This window comes from Nothobranchius furzeri, chromosome 1 (genome assembly GCF_043380555.1).
Source record: "Nothobranchius furzeri strain GRZ-AD chromosome 1, NfurGRZ-RIMD1, whole genome shotgun sequence".
Classification (NCBI taxonomy): domain Eukaryota; kingdom Metazoa; phylum Chordata; class Actinopteri; order Cyprinodontiformes; family Nothobranchiidae; genus Nothobranchius; species Nothobranchius furzeri.
This window is the reverse complement of record NC_091741.1, coordinates 82,787,950-82,810,875: the sequence shown is the minus strand read 5'-3', so window position 1 is coordinate 82,810,875 and position 22,926 is coordinate 82,787,950. Positions and strand designations below refer to the sequence as shown.

General features: G+C 41.1%; 1 protein-coding gene across 5 annotated transcripts in view; it reads right to left on the bottom strand.

Annotated features, from left to right (window-relative positions):
- drp2 (dystrophin related protein 2) overlaps positions 1-22,926 on the bottom strand; it is a 525,275-nt gene that overhangs the window by 97,016 nt on the left and 405,333 nt on the right. For all 5 annotated transcript variants that reach the window (XM_015949550.3, XM_070550594.1, XM_070550593.1 and 2 more), the window contains one exon: positions 10,266-10,412. In XM_015949550.3, the coding sequence (XP_015805036.1) occupies positions 10,266-10,412 (147 nt within the window). The remainder of the gene's footprint in view (positions 1-10,265; positions 10,413-22,926) is intronic.

The following is a 22,926-nucleotide window of genomic DNA, read 5'->3' as shown; positions in this document are numbered from 1 at the left end:
CCAGGAGTTAACGGCTCAAACCGCCAGTTAATGGTGGTACGGCCTAGATGTACAAGGTCCTCAAGGGCGTTATAGCTAACGCCATAGAATTAGCAATGCGTCCCTTAACCAAACATTTAATAATAAAAAAAATAGATAAATAAAAATAAATAAAAGCTAACTGATTAGGGAGGAATTATTTTACAAAGGTGGACCAAAGGACCAGAATTTATATTTTGTTGAATTTTGTTATAGAACATTTTATTTATTTATTTATTTATTTATTTATTTATTTATTGTGTTACAGATATACAAGGTGTCACAATGCTGTATAGAAACACAACTAAATGTATCCTTGTTGTCATGAATGTATTTCTTGTTGAATAGTGTAGAGTAATAGAATCTAACTGAGCCTATTGAGCTGAACAATTGTTGTCATATGTAATTATATTTCCAGAGCTACTGAGAATTATTTTAATAGACAATCAAATTGATGTTATGTTAGTTGAACTGTGAACCCAAACATGATTGGCTATGCCAATAGAGTGAAGCATTTGTTTAAGTCTGTAAGACTTTATGCTGTGATGTGACGAGAAGGGTCGATGCCAACTCGCTAACAGTCCTGTTGTTTACAGGCTGGGTTTTTTTTTTTCCTTGGGTTTGATCCCGACTCCTATGATCACTCACTTGGAACGAGAACTGGATTTCTTCCTGACGAGGGAGATGGCGAGCCTTAACCACTGAACGAACCAGGACATCTCAAGTAACTGAAGAGCAGACTGCTCTCTTCTGTGAACAATCTCAACGGTGCGGTAGGAAAAAATCGCACCACCGGACTCTGACTTTCACCCCAAGCGTGGGGATTTGACTTGACGCCGGCTGACTTGTGACTCATATGATCAAATCTCATACCGACCATTTTACTATTGTCGATTGTTTTCATCTGTTTTTGTGTGTTATCTTTATGTGTTATATTTCCCATTATTATTAAAATTTAGTATATAAACCGTTTCATGCTATACCCGTGACTCCAGTCATTCTTAAACAACCTCCAATTCTCCCCGAACCTAATTATTGGCCCATTTGTTTATTTTTTCTTTTAATTATCTTATTGTATCCTGTAATCCGGTTACATAAAACTTGGCGAGCCAGCCAGGAGAATTGTAGAGTTGTTACCTTAGCTAACCATTGACTGACATCATAAGAGTGCCTGGAGGTCACAGTGGTTTGCCATTTTGGCATTATTGGTACTTTTGAGTGTTTTAAAATGGAAGTTGTGAAAACAGAAAAGGTCAAAGTTTCAAATGCTGTTTTAATCAGTGGGTTAACTGATACAGACCTTGATAACGAAGTCTTTGGGTTTATGGAAGGATTCGGACCAGTTAACAGGCGCATTAAGTTACCAAACTGTGATCAGATTATTGTGGAGTTTCAACATGAAGCCACTGTTAAGGAATTAAAGAAACAATGTTTACCCTATGACAAACCTTGTACTAGGAACCCAGATGTTTTCTTTCATATTCAAGACCTAGCCAGCGCGTACAGTCTAGAAACTAGCACATCTGCCACTGATGCCTATCTGTCAGAGCTCAGGGACATAGCTGCGCGTAGCAATCAATCATTTAAAGACCTTCTAATGGAGGAACTGGCAAAAATTGGGGAATCTTTAGGAAGGGATACCCATGCATCTGAACCAGTCACTGAACCAGAGCCAATGCTCCATAGTGACCAAGTTACATATTCCCTGCCTTTAACACCAGAAGTTAACTATATGAACAACTCAAAGGACAATTGTCCACCTACAGAGACTGGAAAACAAAACCCTTGCATTCCACCAAATCTTTTAAACACACCTGAGGTTCAGCGAGTTATTGTGGAACACATTGTTAAAAGCAGTGAGGTTATCCCTCCGCCTAGTTCACAATACAGACTAAAACCGTTCTCAGGGCGAGTTCCACACCCTTCTCTTGAAACTGACTATGATACTTGGCGTAGTAGTGTAGTGTTATGCATAAATGATCCTTCACTCACCAAGTCCCAAATTGTACGAAGAATCGTGGAGAGTCTGTCAGCCCCAGCAGCGAGCATCGTTAAAGCTCTTAGTCCAAAATCCGACCCGGAAACGTACCTTGAACATCTCGATTCAGCTTACGCAGCTGTCGAAGACGGCGACGAGCTCTTTGCTCGCTTCTTAAACACAAACCAGGACAGTGGTGAAAAACCTTCCGATTACTTTCAGAGGTTATACACCTTGTTAAACCTAGTTATTCAGAGGAATGGAATTTCCTCCAGTGACGCCGACCAGCAGCTGCTCAAGCAGTTTTGCAGAGGCTGTTGGGACAGCTCGCTGATTTCAAACCTGCAACTCGAACAAAAGAAAGACAACCCGCCTCATTTTACAGCACTTCTCCTCAAACTGCGCACTGAAGAAGACAAACAGGCTACTAAAGCAGCACGCATGAAACAACACTTAGGGGCACAACGAACTAGAGTGTATTCAAATGTGCAAACAACATGCTCTCAGAGTAAAAACACTTGTGAACTGGAAATAGATGATAACTGTGATGACTTACGCAAACAAATCGCTGAGCTCAGGAGCCAAATTGCACAGCTTAAGGTTAACAACACAGATAAAAAGGCAAAGAAAACTCAAAAAGAGTCAAAACCCCGTGTGGGGACTAAAATTCCAGATGAGCCCAAACAGATTCAGCAGATAACAGCAGTGGTGCCCAGACCAAAGCCTGGATACTGTTTTAAGTGCGGAGAAGATGGGCACATAGCTTCTAGCTGTAGCAACGAGCCAAATCCAGCACTAGTTGCAACTAAAAGACTTGCTCTTAGACAGAAGCAGCGCGAGTGGGAGATGTCAAAGCCAATTGCTCAGTCTCCTCCTTTAAACCGGTAGAAGCTCCTATCGTGGGACAGATAGGTGCTAAAGTAGAACCAAGTCCCTCTAAGGAAAGGACAGAGAGACTTTTTTGCAAGCCAGTTCATGCTCATTCAGTGCCAAAACTTCCCAAAAGATTAGTGGGTGGGCGATGCACAGCTACAGTCTCAGTTAACAGTGTTGAATGTAATTGTTTACTGGATTCAGGGTCCCAGGTAACCACCATTGCCAATTCTTTTTACCAAGAACACTTACCTGACCTCTCAATTAAACCCATCAGTAATCTGTTAGAAGTCGAGGGCGCAAACGGTCAAGCAGTTCCTTATTTAGGATACATAGAGATAAGTGTCACATTTCCAAAAGAGCTCGATCAGTCTGGACTTGAGTTACCTACCCTTGCGTTAGTGGTTCCGGATATAAGCTCAAACTCTGATACACCACTACTCATTGGCACAAACACACTCGATCCTTTGTATGAGCAATTGTCTGCCAATAACTTACCTGATTCCAAGGCACTCTCTTATGGGTACCAACACGTGCTAAAAGCCTTAGCCGTCAGAAAAAAACAAAGCAAAGATGGACGAGTTGGTGTGGTGAAGCTTCGAGGGAGAACCCAAGAAGTTCTCCCTGCAAATAAAAAACTGTTACTAGAAGGGTTTATGCAACCCAGCCAAAACAAGCATGAGCCTTATGCACTCATTGAACAACCCACCAATGGTTCTCTACCAGGGGGTATAATTGTAGACTGTTGCCTCATTTCCTTACCTTCACATGGTCCATACAAAGTACCTGTTGTACTAAGAAACGAAACTAACCATGACATCACATTACCCACTAACTGTGTGATCGCTGAGTTAGTTAAAGCCGATCGTGTTATGCCATATCCAGAACCTGACAAAAGTGATCAGAAAGTACTTGCGGCGTGTAGTTCGCAGCAACAGACTTCACCTTCAAACCCTCCTCTCAGTTTTGACTTCGGTACTTCGCCCTTGTCCGAAGAATGGAAAGGGAGGATCACCAACAAACTTAACACTTACTCCGATGTGTTTTCGCACCACGATCTTGATTTTGGTCATACACAACAGATAAGACATCACATCAACTTAAAAGACGAGACCCCATTCAAACAGAAATCTCGGCCGATCCATCCACATGATTATGAAGCCGTGAGAAAACATTTGGAAGCCCTCTTGGAAACCGGTATAATAAGAGAGTCGGAGTCTCCATTTGCCTCACCAATAGTGGTAGTTCGGAAAAAGAATGGTGAGGTACGTCTATGTATAGACTATAGAAAGCTTAATCTGCAAACCATTCGCGACGCATATGCCCTGCCTAACTTGGAGGAGTCCTTTTCTGCTCTCGCTGGATCACAGTGGTTTTCTGTGATGGACCTCAAGTCAGGTTACTATCAAATAGAGATGTGTGAAAAGGATAAACCTAAAACTGCTTTTGTTTGCCCGTTTGGGTTTTATGAATTTAACCGTATGCCACAAGGAATAACAAATGCTCCAAGCACTTTCCAACGGGTTATGGAAAAGTGTATGAAGGACATTAATCTGAAGGAAGTGTTAGTTTTCCTAGACGACTTGATCGTCTTTTCCAACTCCTTGGAAGAACACGAAACCAGACTTTCTCACGTTCTTGAACGGCTTAGAGAATACGGACTCAAGCTATCACCAGATAAGTGTCGTTTTTTCCAGACATCTGTGCGTTATCTTGGACATATAGTATCTCGAGATGGCATAAAAACCGATCCAGATAAGGTGGAAGCACTCAAAACATGGCCGAAGCCTCAGACTTTGAAGGAACTCCAATCTTTCTTAGGATTTACCGGTTATTACCGACGCTTCGTTAAAGATTACTCAAATATTGTCAAGCCACTAACATCTCTCACGGCTGGTTATCCACCCAAACGGAAAAACTTTAAAACACCACCATGTAGATCAAAGTACTTGAACCCCAAAGAACCCTTTGGGAATCGTTGGAGCCAAGACTGTGAGAAGTCCTTTCAAACTATTATTGAAAAACTTACCACTTCGCCAGTTCTTGGCTACGCTGACGCAAAACTCCCATATCTAGTACACACAGATGCTAGTACGACCGGACTCGGTGCAGCGCTATACCAAGTGCAAAACGGTGTCACACAGGTAATCGCTTATGCAAGTCGCGGTTTAAGCTCTAGTGAAACTAGGTACCCTGCGCACAAGTTGGAGTTTCTAGCCTTAAAGTGGGCCATAACAGATAAGTTTCATGACTATTTGTATGGGAACACATTCACTGTCATTACTGATAATAATCCGTTAACTTACCTCTTAACAACGGCAAAACTCGATGCAACGAGCTATCGTTGGCTAGCTGCGTTGTCCACCTATAATTTTGACATCAGATACCGTGCAGGTACACAGAACGTTGACGCGGATGGCCTGTCTAGGAGGCTGCATGATAAACCTGAAGACAACTCAAAATTCACTGAGGAATGCCAACGACTAGATGAGTTCCGATCTCATCTTTTATCCTCTGTCAAAGAAGTCGAGCTTCAACTTCAAGCCGAAGCAGTGAAGGCAACATGCCAAAAGCACATGGTCTTGGATGAGACTGATTCTCCTTGTGGTTTAGTTCAGTCACTTGCCATGTCTGCAGCGGCCATTCCAGACCTATTCCAGTTGGAAGACAATAGTGACAGTTTCTTTGCTGTGCCCAAGTATAACCATGCTGACCTTGTCTCCTTGCAGAGGAAAGATCCAACCATTGGCCGAGTCATTCAGCTGCTTATGACTGACAATAAACCGCCAACTGATACTATTGCAGAACCCCCGGTGGTTCTTAACCTTTTGAGAGAGTGGAAACGGTTTGAGTTTCAAAATGATTTACTGTACCGGAGACGCCAATTAGGACCAGAGACATCATTGCAGTTAGTCTTGCCTGATTCATTACGTTCAACAGTCATGCAAAGCCTACATGATGATATGGGGCATCTTGGGGTTGAACGTACGACAGATCTCATTCGGTCCCGTTTTTACTGGCCAAGAATGGCTAGTGATATCGAAATCAAAGTTAAAACTTGCGAAAGATGTATCCGTCGGAAGGCCCTCCCTGACAAAGCTGCTCCAATGGTGAGTATTACCACCACCAGACCTATGGAGTTAGTTTGCATGGATTTTCTCTCCATAGAACCAGACAGTAAGAACACTAAAGATGTCTTAGTGATTACAGACCATTTTACAAAGTATGCAGTGTCCATCCCAACCAAAGATCAGAAAGCCACCACCGTCGCGAAGAACCTGTGGGAACATTTTTTAGTCCACTACGGGTTTCCTGAGCGTCTTCATAGTGATCAGGGACGGGATTTCGAATCACGTACAATCAAGGAACTTTGTTCTTTACTTGGTATCCGTAAAGTCAGAACGAGCCCTTATCACCCTCGTGGCAACCCCGTTGAACGGTACAATCGTACATTACTCAGCATGTTGGGAACTTTACAAGCCACTGAGAAACATCACTGGCGCGATTTTGTAAAACCACTTACTCACTCGTACAATTGTACAAAAAATGACGTGACGGGATACTCTCCCTACGAGCTAATGTTCGGTAGGCAGCCTCGGTTGCCTATAGATATTGCCTTTGGGTTACCGCATTTGAACAAGCCCTCTATAACTCATTCTCAGTATGTTAAAGAACTGAAGAGTCATCTGGAACAGAGTTATGACATTGTCATAAAAAACTCTCAAAAAACAGCGAGGAAGAACAAAGAACGGTTCGACAGAAACATTCGTGAGTCCACACTAGGTGTGGGAGATCGTGTTTTAGTCCGAAATCTTCGCTTAAGAGAAAAGCATAAATTAGCAGACAAATGGGAGCAAACAGTGTATATAGTTCTCAAACAGATGGAAAACTTGCCAGTATACACTGTAAAACCAGAGAACGGAGAAGGACCCAACAGAACACTCCACAGAGATCTTTTACTGCCTTGTGGTTTTCTCTCTTCATTAGAAAATGAAACAGAACGCGTTACGAAACCTAGCAGACCTCATACAAGACAGAGTTCAGCCTTAGAACCTGACCCAGATGAGCCACTTGACGAAGAGGTAGATGAGTTTTATTACTCTGATCTTCCACAAGTGCTAAACCGACCATCCTATCAAATAGCGGTCACCTTGCCAAATAGGGAACTCATAGCAGATTCAGGACCGGTAAATAATATTCAACAACAAAACACACTATCCTTACACACAGGGGATCGCAAGGAACCAACCTTAGCTGGTAATGAAAATGCTGAATTGCCCTTACTTGACAAAGGCATCAACACCGAAACATTCTTACCTGACAGAATGAGTGAAACTGCGACATTCTTACCTGAAAGAGTGAAAGAAGCAGCAACATACTTACCTGAAAAAACGAAAAAAAAACGAAGTATACTTACCTGACGTAGAAACGGGGGATGAAACTAACACAAACCTACCTCAATTGGATGGTGTCCTAAAGTCGCAGCAACGTGATGTAAGTTTTGAACCCATCATACACGATCAGACACATACATCTGAAAAGACCAAAGTCTTAGAGAATAGCTCATCAGCTCTGTCGGAAACAGAGAGCTCACTTCGTCCTGTCTCAGTTGAGAATCAAACCGAAACGGATGAGCATGATACTGTGCAACCAGAGATGTATGTCAGGAGATCTGAACGAAGTAGTCAGCCTCCTCAAAGACTAACTTACTCTCAATTGGGCAATCCACTAGTGACCGTAGTTAGGTCCCTTTTCCAAGGACTTAATAAAGCTTTTATTGACTCTCTTACTCAAGAAGTTGTGTACCCCGTAGAAACAATGCACAGGGACGTGCATGATATTTAATGGGGGAGGATGTAACCCAGAAGCTAGAACCTTAATGAGGTATTAACTAATTGGCTTACTAATATGATCCATCCTCAATTTAGATAAAATATAAAATATAAATTAAGGAAATTAACAATACTAATTAATAGATATCTAATTAACTAATAGATAATTTCATAATGAATTATTGGAAGGGTGAATAACTAAAATAACGAGTTTAATATTAAACATCGGTTAAAACAAGAATCTTGAACATCCCTAACAGAAACAGAAGAGGAAAGCTGTATACTATTGGTCCAGGTGGGAATCTGAAATTTCATTGGCTGAGAGACATAAGTCCCGCCTCCGCGAAATAAAACCGTGCGACGCAGCTGAGCGAGAGGAGAGACAAACGGCTGTGCAGCACGCAGATACAGAAAGCAAAGACTGAGCGGTTAGAGAGAGAGAGAGAGAGAAAAAAAAACAACGGTCGAGGCCGTGAAGAACCCTGATTTGGGTGCCGCATAGATAGAGGGAGAGGCGGACTTGACTCCTTCTAATAAGAGCTAGGAACTTGGAACCAACGCGGTGAGTAAAGAAAAAAGAAGAGAAAAAGCTAACGATGCAACTTAAAAAAAAAAAGGAAACTTAAATAGCTTATCAAATTAATTCCATTCTTATAGATTTGTGTGGAGACGACAGAGTGAACCAATCCTCTGTAGGAGGGAACCGTTGGAGCGCGTTGGTGAGTGAATGAGATTAAATTCAGTAAATTATTAAATTCAAAAAGCTAATTACAGCAACCGAGGTGACAGCAGTGGGCTGCTAGACGTTAGATCCCAGGAGTTAACATCTCAAACTACCAGTTAACGGTGGTAGGGCATATAGGAGTTAACGGCTCAAACCGCCAGTTAACGGCGGTAGGGCATATGGGATTCCCAGGAGTTAACGGCTCAAACCGCCAGTTAATGGTGGTACGGCCTAGATGTACAAGGTCCTCAAGGGCGTTATAGCTAACGCCATAGAATTAGCAATGCGTCCCTTAACCAAACATTTAATAATAAAAAAAATAGATAAATAAAAATAAATAAAAGCTAACTGATTAGGGAGGAATTATTTTACAAAGGTGGACCAAAGGACCAGAATTTATATTTTGTTGAATTTTGTTATAGAACATTTTATTTATTTATTTATTTATTTATTTATTTATTTATTTATTTATTTATTTATTTATTGTGTTACAGATATACAAGGTGTCACAATGCTGTATAGAAACACAACTAAATGTATCCTTGTTGTCATGAATGTATTTCTTGTTGAATAGTGTAGAGTAATAGAATCTAACTGAGCCTATTGAGCTGAACAATTGTTGTCATATGTAATTATATTTCCAGAGCTACTGAGAATTATTTTAATAGACAATCAAATTGATGTTATGTTAGTTGAACTGTGAACCCAAACATGATTGGCTATGCCAATAGAGTGAAGCATTTGTTTAAGTCTGTAAGACTTTATGCTGTGATGTGACGAGAAGGGTCGATGCCAACTCGCTAACAGTCCTGTTGTTTACAGGCTGGGTTTTTTTTTTTTCCTTGGGTTTGATCCCGACTCCTATGATCACTCACTTGGAACGAGAACTGGATTTCTTCCTGACGAGGGAGATGGCGAGCCTTAACCACTGAACGAACCAGGACATCTCAAGTAACTGAAGAGCAGACTGCTCTCTTCTGTGAACAATCTCAACGGTGCGGTAGGAAAAAATCGCACCACCGGACTCTGACTTTCACCCCAAGCGTGGGGATTTGACTTGACGCCGGCTGACTTGTGACTCATATGATCAAATCTCATACCGACCATTTTACTATTGTCGATTGTTTTCATCTGTTTTTGTGTGTTATCTTTATGTGTTATATTTCCCATTATTATTAAAATTTAGTATATAAACCGTTTCATGCTATACCCGTGACTCCAGTCATTCTTAAACAACCTCCAATTCTCCCCGAACCTAATTATTGGCCCATTTGTTTATTTTTTCTTTTAATTATCTTATTGTATCCTGTAATCCGGTTACACCAAGGACATAACAGCAGCATTCTTTGGTCGGAGCCAAGATTGAATCTGCAACCTTTCGTTTACTGGACAACCTGTTCTACCTCCTGAGCTGCTGCTGTCCCTAGTAATCATTTGCATTCTTAAAATGGTCAGAATGGGCAGAGCTGGTCTACAATCGGAATCACCCACCAATACAAAGTAGGTTGCAGCAGAAACCAAACATATAGGGGTGCAGGAAAGCGGTCCTCCAGGACCAGGACTAGACACAATATAATACTCTTGATTTGATGAAGGATGTCAAGATTTCAGAGTGGGGGGAAAAAACTTTTGTGATTAGATGATTGCACAAGGTCAGAATCACAATGAACAATCTTGTCTTGTTTAAGCAAGACCTTCCTTACAAACATTTGTTGTTACAAACACATCTTTCAGTCTGCCGAAATACAGTGATGTTGATTCTAAAAAAAGACTGCTTAAGAAGTTTTCACATAACTGAGTAGAAATGAAACGGAAATCACAAAGCTGGCAAAAACTCTACCTGAAGCACTTTCCATCTGCTGTTGAGATGCTCCAGGGCACGAGCGTTCTCCATCGACAAATGGACGTCGGAGATGGCCAGCTGGTGAGCTAATTCATTGATCTGTTTCATGCCCTCCTTCACCTGAGTGAGCTCCTCCTTGAATAACTGCAGGAGTCAGTCCAAGAACAAACACAGGAGCAGAGAGGGGTGGATGATAAATGGAACAGCGAAATTTTTAGAAAAAACCCTGATAAATGCAGATATCACACAGAGTGAGAGTACCGTGCAAAAACACCAAGAGAAATTACTTTAGATGGAAAAGAAAAATCAATTCAAATTCATTCCCTTAACGATTTCTCCTCTGTTGTACAAACGTTTTCTCAAGTAACCGTATACAACATCCTATAATCAAAGGGGAAGCATGTACAGCATTATTGACTGGCCTTGTCATCTGTCTGTATACATGTGTATAAATAATAATAATAATAATAATAATAATAATAATGCATTGAACTTATATAGCACTTTTCTAGACACCCAAAGACGCTTTCACACACTCTCACATTCACACACTGCTAGTGATGGTAAGCTACTTGTAGCCACAGCCGCCCTGGGGAGGTCTGACAGAGGCGAGGCTGCCATTTGGCGCCGTCGGCCCCTCTGACCACCACTAACACAGGCAAGTTGGGTGAAGTGTCTTGCCCAAGGACCCAACAGCAGGAAACCCCTGGCGGGAGCTGGAATCGAACCCATGACCCTCCGATCATGAGGCAATCCGCTCTACCACCTGAACTACGTCAGGAAACGCTGGGGAACGGGCACCATTGAAAAATAACAAAGAAAATAAATAAAGATCTGAACCTTTAAAAAACACACTCAAAAATTAAGCATGGACATAAATAAAGTGGTACCATATTTGATTATTTATTATATTTAATATTTATATTTAATCTGTACAACATTCTGCAGAAAATCAATGTTTGGGAGGTCAACCACTCGGCCAAGCACACTTTAGTCCCTATTGAAGCATAAAGTGAACAAACAATATTAAATAAATAATAGAAGGATGGAAAACACTTCTAGTCTATTTAAGCATTATTTGTCCCTCTGCCACTTACCTGAAAACAATGTATACAGCGTGTAAAAAAGCCCAGTCCTGACAGACCTTGAGATAGATTTTCTTCAATTTAGTGATGGATTATTATTTATCAACCACCGGTTATGTTACAAGAGTTCACCTAAGACATGAGCGCCTTTGTTCTGCAATGACTGTTCCATAGTCATGTGTCTTGAAGTACAGTAGCATGCTCTGTGTTTCTCTACTGTGCTTTTACATGAAGGTTTGCCTCCTTCTAAACATTATGTGGGGATGGAAAAACTGTGGCAGCCTTGCTGGTTTAGGGATATTCTGTTCCTTCCCTTTGGATTGCTTGTCTTGCTTCAACTGCATGTGATAGCTCGATTGAAAGCTGGAAGTCGTTGATGACTGTGGCGGTGAGCGAATGGCTGCAGGGTGAGACAGAGACGGGTGTACAGCAGTAGCAGAAGACCCAGCTGAAGTGACAGCAGTGGAGTGAAAAGACGCAGATGCAGCCAATGACTGACTGGACCTGTTCTACAAATATTCACAGGTCAAGGACAGAGGGTTCTCATTTTCCTGAGAGAGATGCCAACTGCAGGAAGTAGCAGAAACAGTAAAATAAAATATGCAGACGGCTGAAAGCTTGTGTGTTGTGTTTTCTGTGAGGATCCCCGAAGTAACTGTCAATGCTACAGTGTCTCCCTCTCCCCTACAGCCGTACGCGCACCACCTCAATGGCATATTGCCTTTTTTTAATGGGTGTGGGGTACTGTAGCTGCAATACTTACTCGGAACTGCGTAACCCTAAAGATTCAAATAGTTTTACACACTGGGGCTTTAAATAATGGTTTCATTTATCCATACAAAAATAGTGATGTGTGAAAAGGAAACCTAACAAGTGGTTGTAACACTCTTGGCAACAACCAATCAATCTTAACCCCTAAATTAGGGACCACATTCTTCTTATATTGTGTCATGGAATCAAAATCAATCTCAGCACCTGCTCCAGCTCTTTTCAATAAGGCTCATATAATTTATCAGTATGAACACAGTAATGTCACCATATATCATTAATGGTTAAAACATGTTTGCTTCACTCTAAGAATCTGAGGGAAGGAGTGATTTCTTGAGGTATTTTGGTGACGCCTTTAAACTTGTCAAATTCTGATTTGTCTAAATTTGTCAACAGTAGTTAATAAAGGCTAGGTCGCTTCCTGATTTAGCCAGTTCTCCACCGCTTCCCGGTTCGGTCGACCAGGTGAGCAAAGCACTTGGGACCATCCTCTCTTTTGACCCCAAGGTCAAAGCCTCTTTGCAATGCTTGCGGGTGGTATCAGATGCAAAATAGATACGCCAGCTTCCTTCATTTATTTATTTTTTACCGTGTCCTGTCTGGCTGTGAAGCAAACAGAATTGATGTCTGAATGCTAGTGACAAGCCTTACAGATTTACTCTCAGGTGCATCAAAGCGTCTGCTTTAATGTCACGCCTGGTACTTAAAAATTTATTGTTATTGTTTTTTGAATGCTTTATAATTCTGACCAGACATGGAGACAGAGGTGAAAGAGAAAAGAAGAAACAAAAGGAAGGGGGGGGGGGGGGGGTCCACAAAAATGAACAATAAATGAACAAGAGTCTGCTTCTAGTCGTGCAGGAAGAGAAAAACAAACAAAAAAAAGAAGGGGGCACAGAACAACACAACAAGAGCAAACTATCACTGCGTCAACCTGATGAGGAAAAATAAAATCAACATTGTTTAACTGAACAATCACACGATAATAAGTCACAGTGCATTTAGTGCCAACCACAGCCTTAAGACATGTGTTGAACGTGCCCAAGTCCATACTTATGAGAGCACCATGTGAGCACCTGTGTGCGTACACACGCTTGTATATGTAAGGTTTATCTATAGGAGCGTCCAATAGAGAGTGTGAGGGGCCACAGATCTGCCCCCCAAAGATGTGTAGGAGATGGCGGGAGCTCCAAGTCCCAGAGATCCAGGAGCTGTCCCAGAGCGCAGGGACCCCAAGGAGACTGCGACCAGAAAAGCCCCAGCCCCTTCTCTGGGTCGTACTCTCGGAGCTGAACTACGGGTTCCGGTACCAAGAGGTCCACGCCACTGACAGTTTGTCCATTCTGACCTCTTGACCCCCTGGATCTTACAAGGGCCTTCAACACAAAGAGTTTGTAGATTTGCACAATGTCATAGGATGGTTTTCTGAATAATCTCCAGTTTGTTAAACCATACAGTTAAACTGATTTTAAAACCCAGACATCACGCAATCTCTCAGATACTTAATAAGGTTTTGCTAGAACATCGAGCTTACATCCCATCATTTCATTCATTGTCTGTTATTTTGTCCAACCATCATTTAATTCATAACTTCTCATGTATAATCATTAGTTTAGAAATATGGAATTAAATTCATGTTTATAAACTATATCCTTGACTCTGTCTGAATTACTATGAAGTGTGTGTTCCCTGTATAGTCCAAAGAACCTAAAGTAATATTAAATAAAATATTCAAAGACCAATCAGACTGATCATCAGGGCCGTGCAGAGACCTTTGACGGGGCGGGTGCTCAAAGTAAAAAAAGGGGCACTTATAGAGCAATCCAATAAGTTAGAAAATTCAGATAATGAGACCCTTGGGTTCAAACAACATAATAAAAATATATAAATTAGTGTCATTAGTGTTAATGTTAGTTCATAAATAATAGTTTTAGTTTTTAAAGCTGACTTATATCTAGAGATGTTACAACCACATTTTTGCCCCTGATCCGAGTCCAAGTTGTTTGATTTTTGATTATCTTCCAATACTGAGTCCTGTTCTGATACCAGGTGGTGATGCAACACATTATAAAATAAGAAATAAGTCATCCTTCTGTCTGTATTTGTCATTTTGTTATTTTAGCCTGAAAAGGTCACTCATTCAGGAAGTACATTTAACAGGAATCAAGATACTGTATTGCTATTGCACAGGTGTACAACCAAAGATATTTTGTGATTACTAAAGACAGCTCTAGTAAGAGGTAGTAAAATAAATGTAAAATAAATGCAACCACAGAGACTTATCCAGTGTGATCTACAGCTATGTTAGCTGAGATCTTTTTCCTGTCAGTAGAAAATTCTTGATCCCATTCCATGATTTCACTGAACTTAACACTAAACATGAGAGCTCTGCTACCAACCTAACAACAACACCCTTTACACAAAGGCACCATCATCACATACGTGGCAGGAGTCTCAGAGAAACTTAGAAGAATCTTCTCCAAACACAAAATCCCGGTAAACTTTAAACCCAACAACACCCTCAGACAGAACCTGGTCCATCCAGAAGACAAAACACCCAAACAGAAGCTCAGTGGGGTCATTTATGCAGTCCAGTGTAGGAGCACTGTCCAGATGTTTACATTAGAGAAACTAAACAACAATCACACAAGAACATAACACAACACAGGAGAGCCACCTCTTCAGGTCAAAACTCTGCAGTCCACCTTCACCTGAAGGACAAGGGACACATCTTTGAAGATGACAAAGTCCACATTCTGGACAGAGAAGATAGATGATTTGAGAGAGGAGTAAAATAAGCTATCTATGTAAAAACGTGAAACCTCCACTTTAAATAGGGGCGGGGCTTAGATTTCACCTTTCCAGTACCAATAATGCAGCATTGGTCAAGGTCAAGGTCAATTTTACTAACAGAACGCATTTACAGCAGCAAAGCTACACCAAAGCGCTGTACAAGGTAAAACAAATCAAGATACAACAAATCAACAATAAAAACCTAAAATAAGATGAGCACACAACAGTCACAATCTATGATAAAAACTGTTAAAAACTATTAAGATGCTCAAGTCAACCTGCATTAAAAGCCACTAAAAAAAATTGTGTCCTAAGAAGGGATATAAAATGCTCTAGACTCTGTGTGGTCCTGATGTTGAGAGGTAGCTTGTTCCACAGTTTGGGCCCAACCACAGAGAACGCTCTGTCACCGCGAGTCTTGTGGCAGGTTTTTGGAACTGTTAAAAGAGCTTGAGAGCTGGACCTCATGGTTCTGGCAGGGACGTAAGCGGACAGCAGCTCAGAGATGTAAACTGGGGCCAGGCCATGAAGGGATTTAAAAACAAAAAGTAAAATTTTGAAACGGATCCTGTAAGAGACAGGAAGCCAATGGACAGACGCCAGAACCGGGGTTATGTGATCCCACTTGCTGGTTCCAGTCAGCAAGCGAGCCGCTGCATTTTGGACCAGCTGAAGTCGGTGTGGGGAGGACTGGTCCAGGCCAGAATACAGGGAGTTACAGTAGTCCAATCGGCAAGACACGAACAGGTGGATGACATGTTCGAGGACATTAGCAGGAAGGCATGGCTTCACCTTTGCTATCTGCCTTAAATGATAAAAACCTGATTGGACCACTGCACTCACCTGTCTGTAAAGATTAAAAGAACCATCTAAAAACACACCAAGGTTTTTAACACAGGGTTTTAGAAAACCAGAACAAGGACCAAGAGGACCAACAGCGTTGTTTAAAAGATTAGAACTTTTTTTTGAATCTCATTCAGTTTCAGTCTAGGTCACATCTTCCTGCATGTAATCAACACGATGACTCACCATCAATAGAGGCTAATGACTCATCAGGAGATGGAGAGGTGGGGTAATCAGAGTAGTTTCTGCTCTTTAAATAACAACAGACAGCTACAGCTTATGAGCTTGACTCTCCCATATTCCAGTTAGAACTGACAAAGCTCCTCAGAGGAGAAGTGAAATGTTTTAAAGAAACCAAAGAAGTCCAGTTGCCTTCATCTGAACCCTTAGGAGTAATAGTCAATAATAAAAAATACATAATAAAGTAATAAAACGTATATAATTATGCTCACATTCACTTTTACCATCTCTTTGTGGGAGGCAGAAAATTTATCACGTTTAACCCTCTTATGACCATAAATATAACAGGTATTTTGCTTTGTTTTATGGCTTTAAAATTGTAATAAAAGTGTAAAATGTTTGTAACTCTGCTCCTTTTTCCAGAACAACCTCAGCTTTCAGTGTCTAGTTTGTATTTGTGTTTATCTTTATTAAAGTCTGTAAAACTGCAGCTTAAATGAAAAAAAAAACAGATTTGAATTTTCTTTACATTTATTACTAAACAGGAACTTCTAAATGACTTGAGCAAACTATGTCAAAAGAACTACTGGTATTTAAACTCAGAACTGTGTTGCAAACACTCAGAAAACAGTGTGACCCCTGACCTCATGTTAACCAGTTTAATGACTGCAGCCTGTCTGTGACCACAGGTCTACGCTCTGGTCCAGAGAACGGGATACAGTAAAATAAATACTAGGTATCATAAAATAACACTCATAGGCTACTTCACAGCTGTAGCTACATTTCTACCAGCATTATGAAGATCAATAAGCCAGATAAAAGGTTAAATCTAAACATTTCATTACAAAAAGTCAACTAATAAAATTCTGCACTGATAACATTATATTTTCAGCTAAATAAATATTTATTGTACGTATAAATAATGCTGGAATGAAGCTGAATCATTTAGTTAACAGTTGAGTGTTCAAATAAAAACCAGTGTGACTGTAATCTGTCCCTTCTCATGTCACCATCTACAGAAACAGCCTTCTGGGACACCTGACCAACCAGGTGGATTTTAATTGTGACGTTTCCATAACTTTATAAAAGCTGCTGATGAAGATGATCAGATCATCTCCTCCTTTCGGTTCTTGCTCTCCCGTCGCGGTTCGCTCCGTTTCTTTCAGTGACGCTGCAAAGCTGGTTTCCTTCTTATGGGCTCGACACACGGGAGGCGACATTGCCTCTCCTCCATTCATTTTCAATGAGACATGCACAGGGGCGGATTAAGGACTGAAGAACATCCGGGGCTTAACACATGCACATGCGCGCGCACACACACACACACATGTGACACGCGCTAGTCAACATCATATATGTCTTGTACCTCATAATTTTTAATCTGAAGCTACATATTAAGCATTTTCAGGGCAGAGTATTGTTCCTGTTAGTGTTTAATGTGAGATGATAGTAAATATTCCCTTTCTTTCTCCAACCACTTTACCTGATAGTAAGCTAACTTTAGGCAAACCAGCAGCACAACAAATATTTTCAAATAAGACTCACAAACCTGAGTCAGCACCAGTCTCATCAAAGCTGGGGTTCTGTCGCCGTACTTTTGGTCTAAAAAACGTCCTTATGTCCATCTTCACTCATGCGTTTCAGGCAGAGAGTAGAAGAAGCCGCCTGCTGAAGGGCTTCTTCTTCAGTGGTGGAGGCTCAGGCAGGCTGTATACAAACTACTGCCAGCTGCTCCCTCTCTGTTAGACTTTGGTACTGCATGTTAGTCTAATGAGCTTTGAAAGAAACAGACGTACTGCATGTTACTTCCGCGATTTAGATCCGGGGCTTCCTCTGAAACATCCGGGGCTTCAGCCCAAGTAGCCGGGCCTAACGCCGCCCCTGGATATGCGCAACAAAGCGATAATCGCGGGTCTCCCTCCTACTAAGCGAAACGCGAAAAACGTGCGTGTGAAATTATGCGCTCGTGCACGGACGACCCAGCGACGCGATCCCAGAAAGTTGAAACATTTTCAACTTTTCATCGCTGTCGCTCGGATGAGGACCAATCAACGGAGGTTTTATTCACTGACCAATGAGCGGACAGGATGCTCCGTGCACCTCCGAGCAAACATGGAGGAGAAGTTGATTATTATTATGTTTTATATAGTAAAATCAGAAATAAGATTTCACATAACTCTAGCAGCACCTTGTGAAACATCATATCTACCACTTTATTAACTCTGAACCGCTTAAATAACCTTACTTCCCTCCAACCTGACACAGCCAAACAAAACAACGGAAGTTTCAATTTCGCCATGGAACAGAACGCGTAGCCGGCTTTGCCGCTGGCCGCTGCCGCGGATCGCCTTCCGTGTGTCAGGTAATAAAAGCGACAGCGACGAATTTCGCTGATCGCGGTCGTTTATCGCCTCCCGTGTGTCAAGCCCATAATAGCGATTTTTGGAATAACATGAATTACATCATGTAATACCTCGTTGGAAAGCTTGTTTTATGTACTTTTAGAAACAGTTTTGCAACCCACATATAAATGTACCTTAAATATTAGAGGTCAATCTCTATGAAAATAAATAAATAATAATAACAATAAAATAGAAATAAGCTATTAGTTTAAGAGCTACGTTTAGTTGTATCTGAATAGCCTACAGATCCAGCATAAAAAGGGTTAACTCCCAGGAGAAATGAAGGCGTCGCTCTTAGCCAATGAGCTGCGGCTAAACCCCGCATGTCCCGCCCATCTTCTCCATGTTGGGTTGCAGACCTTCCGTTAATTCTTTTGGCTGGAGCACCTGATCAGAACGCATCAACCGAGCGAGCAGACACGGAGTTTCGGGAAAAAAAGAAAGCCAGAGTTTAGAGGCGGCGCCATTTTGTGCTGCTGTGCTGCCCCCTCGTGAGATCGGTCAGGTTTTTTGTGTGATGCATGAACATTCTGATGTTGATGGCGAGCCAAGCCCGTGGATAAGTCAGATCAACAGCGCCTTCTTCTTCTCGCCTCGCTGCACAGTGGAGTGTGGTAGGAGCGCATCGAAAGGACCCCATTACACCAATCTGCTCTCGTTTCCCTTTCACATACATGCACACATTCCCTTGGACCTTTGGACATCACGCTTTATTATTTAGGACTCTTTTTTTTTTGGACTCTACACAACGCCATACGAGAGGCGATTTGGTGTGTTTCAAGTCGGAGCCACTCCGACAAAAGTGGAGGTTTATTTTTTTGTTGCAGGAAGTTGGAGGTTATACACGTGTCAAGCAGATATTGTGTACTGAAATTGTGCTGATATGAGCTGAAAGATTAATTGATTTACTAAAAAGGGTGCACCCAGGGAAAGAAACAAGAATAATTGTGATTGCGGAACGGTATTGTTACTCAAACTGTTGGTACCAAAAAGAAAGATATTTCGGTATGAAATAATTTTGTTTTCTCTTTTCAAATTTTCTTTATTAAATTCATCCAGCTGGTAGTTCTAAAATACTTTAAACATTGTCTTGAGTCTCATTCCTTTTCACCTCTTCCGTGTGTAGCCGAACCTACTGGTCCAAAACTTCGACTATATTTACCTCGCTTAACCGTCAAAGTAAATATAGTCCCGACCATGTCGACGCACCCCACAGCCCCCACATCAGGGCATGGCTATATATATATATATATATATATATATATATATATATATATATATATATATATATATATATATATATATATATCTGAGACTACTTAAGGGTCTAATTGCTAACCGCGAGTAGCCGCTAGCACAACGGCTAACCAGCTGCTAGCCAAGCATATTCATTAAGCTCTTGTTCTGCTCTGTTTCATTAATTAAGCTAATGCTAAGATTGAATGTTCTCGCTAGTGAATTGGCATTTAGCGGAGTTGTGTGATACTGTGAGGAGGAGACGGACGTCTTGCTGGCGTGTCGGAGAGGTCCCCTTTGCTGGTGTGCTGAAGTTATGTGTTCACATGGGAGCACGCGGAGACGACGACTGAGTGCTGCTGCCGCGGCCTGCTGGTAGCCTTGACTCAGCTTTCCCCGGCTGTCCCCTTAAACTGCCAGGAGGTGTGAGTATACTGTGTGCACGTTTTTTATTTTACTGCTTGGCAACAAGTGAAGTGACCATATTGTTTTAGGTCCCAACGCACCCGAGCCGTGACCCAGGCCTGCAACAAGGGGTGGGCTAAGACTGTAGTATTTGAGGTGTGTGTGTGTTGGTGAGAGTGCATGTGGGCCCATAATATTATTCGATTACTTTGTTTATGTTGAAGTAGATACCATACTATTGTTCAGCAAACTTAATTGATATTTCTTTTTTTTTTTGCCGTGTTAATTAATTGTTCACTAAAGTGGAGTTAACTTTTAATTGACCTGCTTGTGTGTGATTTCTTTTTCCTATATAGTGTGGTTTTATTGCATAGTTTATACCATAAGCATCATAAAGGGAGTATCAATAGGAAAGTAACGACAGGAACCCAGGGCCCATCTCAACAGAAGTGGGACGGGTGTTTTATATATATATATAGATATATATATATATATCAGACATCAAGCTAAACAGACAGGGTTAAAAAAATATGATCGACCTTTTTCCCCATCACTTTCATTTTTTAAATAGTAATTAAAAAACATTCAATACCATTACAATTTCCTTTGATTTAATTTTAAATAAATATTTAGAGTGCCCAGGTAGCACATCAAAAATGCAATTTAACGGTTTTCTTAAAGTAGGAACGTTTAACCTGTGCGGCCAGAGCACTCTCCTTCCTTCTGCTCTGCGTAAACCTGAGCTGGTCACTTACTTGTGCGTAATCAAATGTCTATGGGGAGAAGTTGGAAAAGAGATAGCCATGAGGTTCACTTTCGCCTCAGACCGACTTATTGCTGTTTTATAGTGTGGCTGAATCTGCGATCCACTGCCACGCGGACTGGAATAACAAATGCTGCAGTAACATGAGTTCAGGTTCGGAGTCACTGGCTGGAGCAGACCCGACCTTAATACGTCATCCCAAAATAGAAGCTAATATCTTAATTTGACCTGGAATGAAAAATGTTGTCATAAAACCTCTTAAAAGTTTTTATCACAGAGGAGGCAGCGTTCATTTCTGTCTTCAGTCTGACGGCGCGCCGGAGTCTACACAGCGTGCGCGCTTATTGAATCTGTGTGTGTGTGTGTGTGTAAGCGCGCGGCACAGCTCTATGAGCCGCTCCAGTCACCGCGTCTCGTTCTTGGCGCTATTTAAATCAATGTTGTAAAATTACTTATGCCCAGTCCAGATGTGCACTTGTGCACCCGTGAGCCGTGGTTCCGCTGGAACGCGTCTGACCTCTGACAGAGGCACTCTGAACTTCAGATCTTCAGCACGCTGTTAATAGCCTGAATGGGAATAATTTCTTGATTTATTTTGTTACTGTACATCCACAATGTTCTGTGTGTGAGGTTTACAATGTCAGAACACCTGCATGAGACAGGTGTTAATTACAATCTGCCAGAATGTTTCACCACCTTCAGATTTCTCCAACATCGTTAAAAATGATCAAATACGGAACATATCGGCGTGCGCAGGCCAGAGTGCTGAAGCTTGGCCATTATTATGAAGCTAGGGCACATGTGGAGGACACACACACACACACACACGCAAAAAAATATACTTGTTTTCAATTACATTTATTGAGCCCACTTACTTTTTCTTAAGCCCACCCACAAATGAGTTTCTGGCTACGCTAATGGTGACATTTGACAGACTTCTCTGAGCTCCACAGCCATTACACTTTTCACCTCGCGCACACCCTAGCGGCAGCTCACGCACCCCCGGGGTGCGTGCACCACACTTTGGGAATCCCTGAGTTAGATGAACGCAGACTCCCGTCCGCAGGGAAAACACCGGTCTGTCGTCTCCATGGCTACAAGGTAGAGCGACAGTAAGGACAACCAATCACACGTTAGTATGATGCGGCAGAGCCAGTCAGTGAGCTTGTAGGCAGGTCTAAGGGAAAATAACCTTCAGCTTGAGGCTGCTGCCTCCGCATGGTCCTAGTGTCCAATTTGTATCAGAGTATAACAGTTTTGTATGGTAAAATCTGACGAACGACCCGAAAAAGGGCACTTCGGACAAAAGGGGCAGGGTCTCAAGCACCCCCCCCCCCCCCCGTCTCTGCACGTGCCTGTTGATCATTCATATTTATATGGAATAGCACATCTTATTGCTCATTTAATAAATGTAGCAACAATCCAACCACGCTACAGTGTTATCATATGTTGCCTTTTGACATCTTTAATTGTGCTTCATGATGTCAAACAGGTTTGTTTGAAAGGATTTCCTTCTTTTTAAGGTCTGGCAGAAATCAGGTCTGGATGTGGAAACGTTAAAATGTTCATTAAAATGTTTAAATGTTCATTAAAACGTAAAATTTTTCATTACAACGTTTAAATTTTCATTTTTAAAAATGTTTAAAGGTTCATTAAAACGTTAAAATGTTCATTTTTTGAAACAAACAGTCTCCGTCTGACATCATAAAGAAACAAATCAGAAGGAGACTGCTTGTTTCTTCATGATATCAGAAGGAGACTGCTTGCTTCAAAAAAATGAACATTTTAACGTTTTTAAAAATGAACATTTAAATGTTTTCATGAAAAATTTAACGTTTTGATGAACCTTTAAACGTTTTAAAAAGGAACATTTAAACGTTTTAATGAAGAATTTAACGTTTTAATGAACATTTTAACGTTTTTAAAAATGAACATTTAAACATTTTAATGAACATTTTAACGTTTTTAAGTATGAACATTTAAACATTTTAATGAACATTTTAACGTTTTTAAAAATGAACATTTAAACATTTTAATGAACATTTTAACGTTTTTAAGAATGAACATTTAAACATTTTAATGAATAATTGAACGTTTTAATGGACATTTAAACGTTTTCATGAACATTTTAACATTTTAATGAAGATTTTAACGTTTTATTGAACCTATAAACGTTTTTAAAA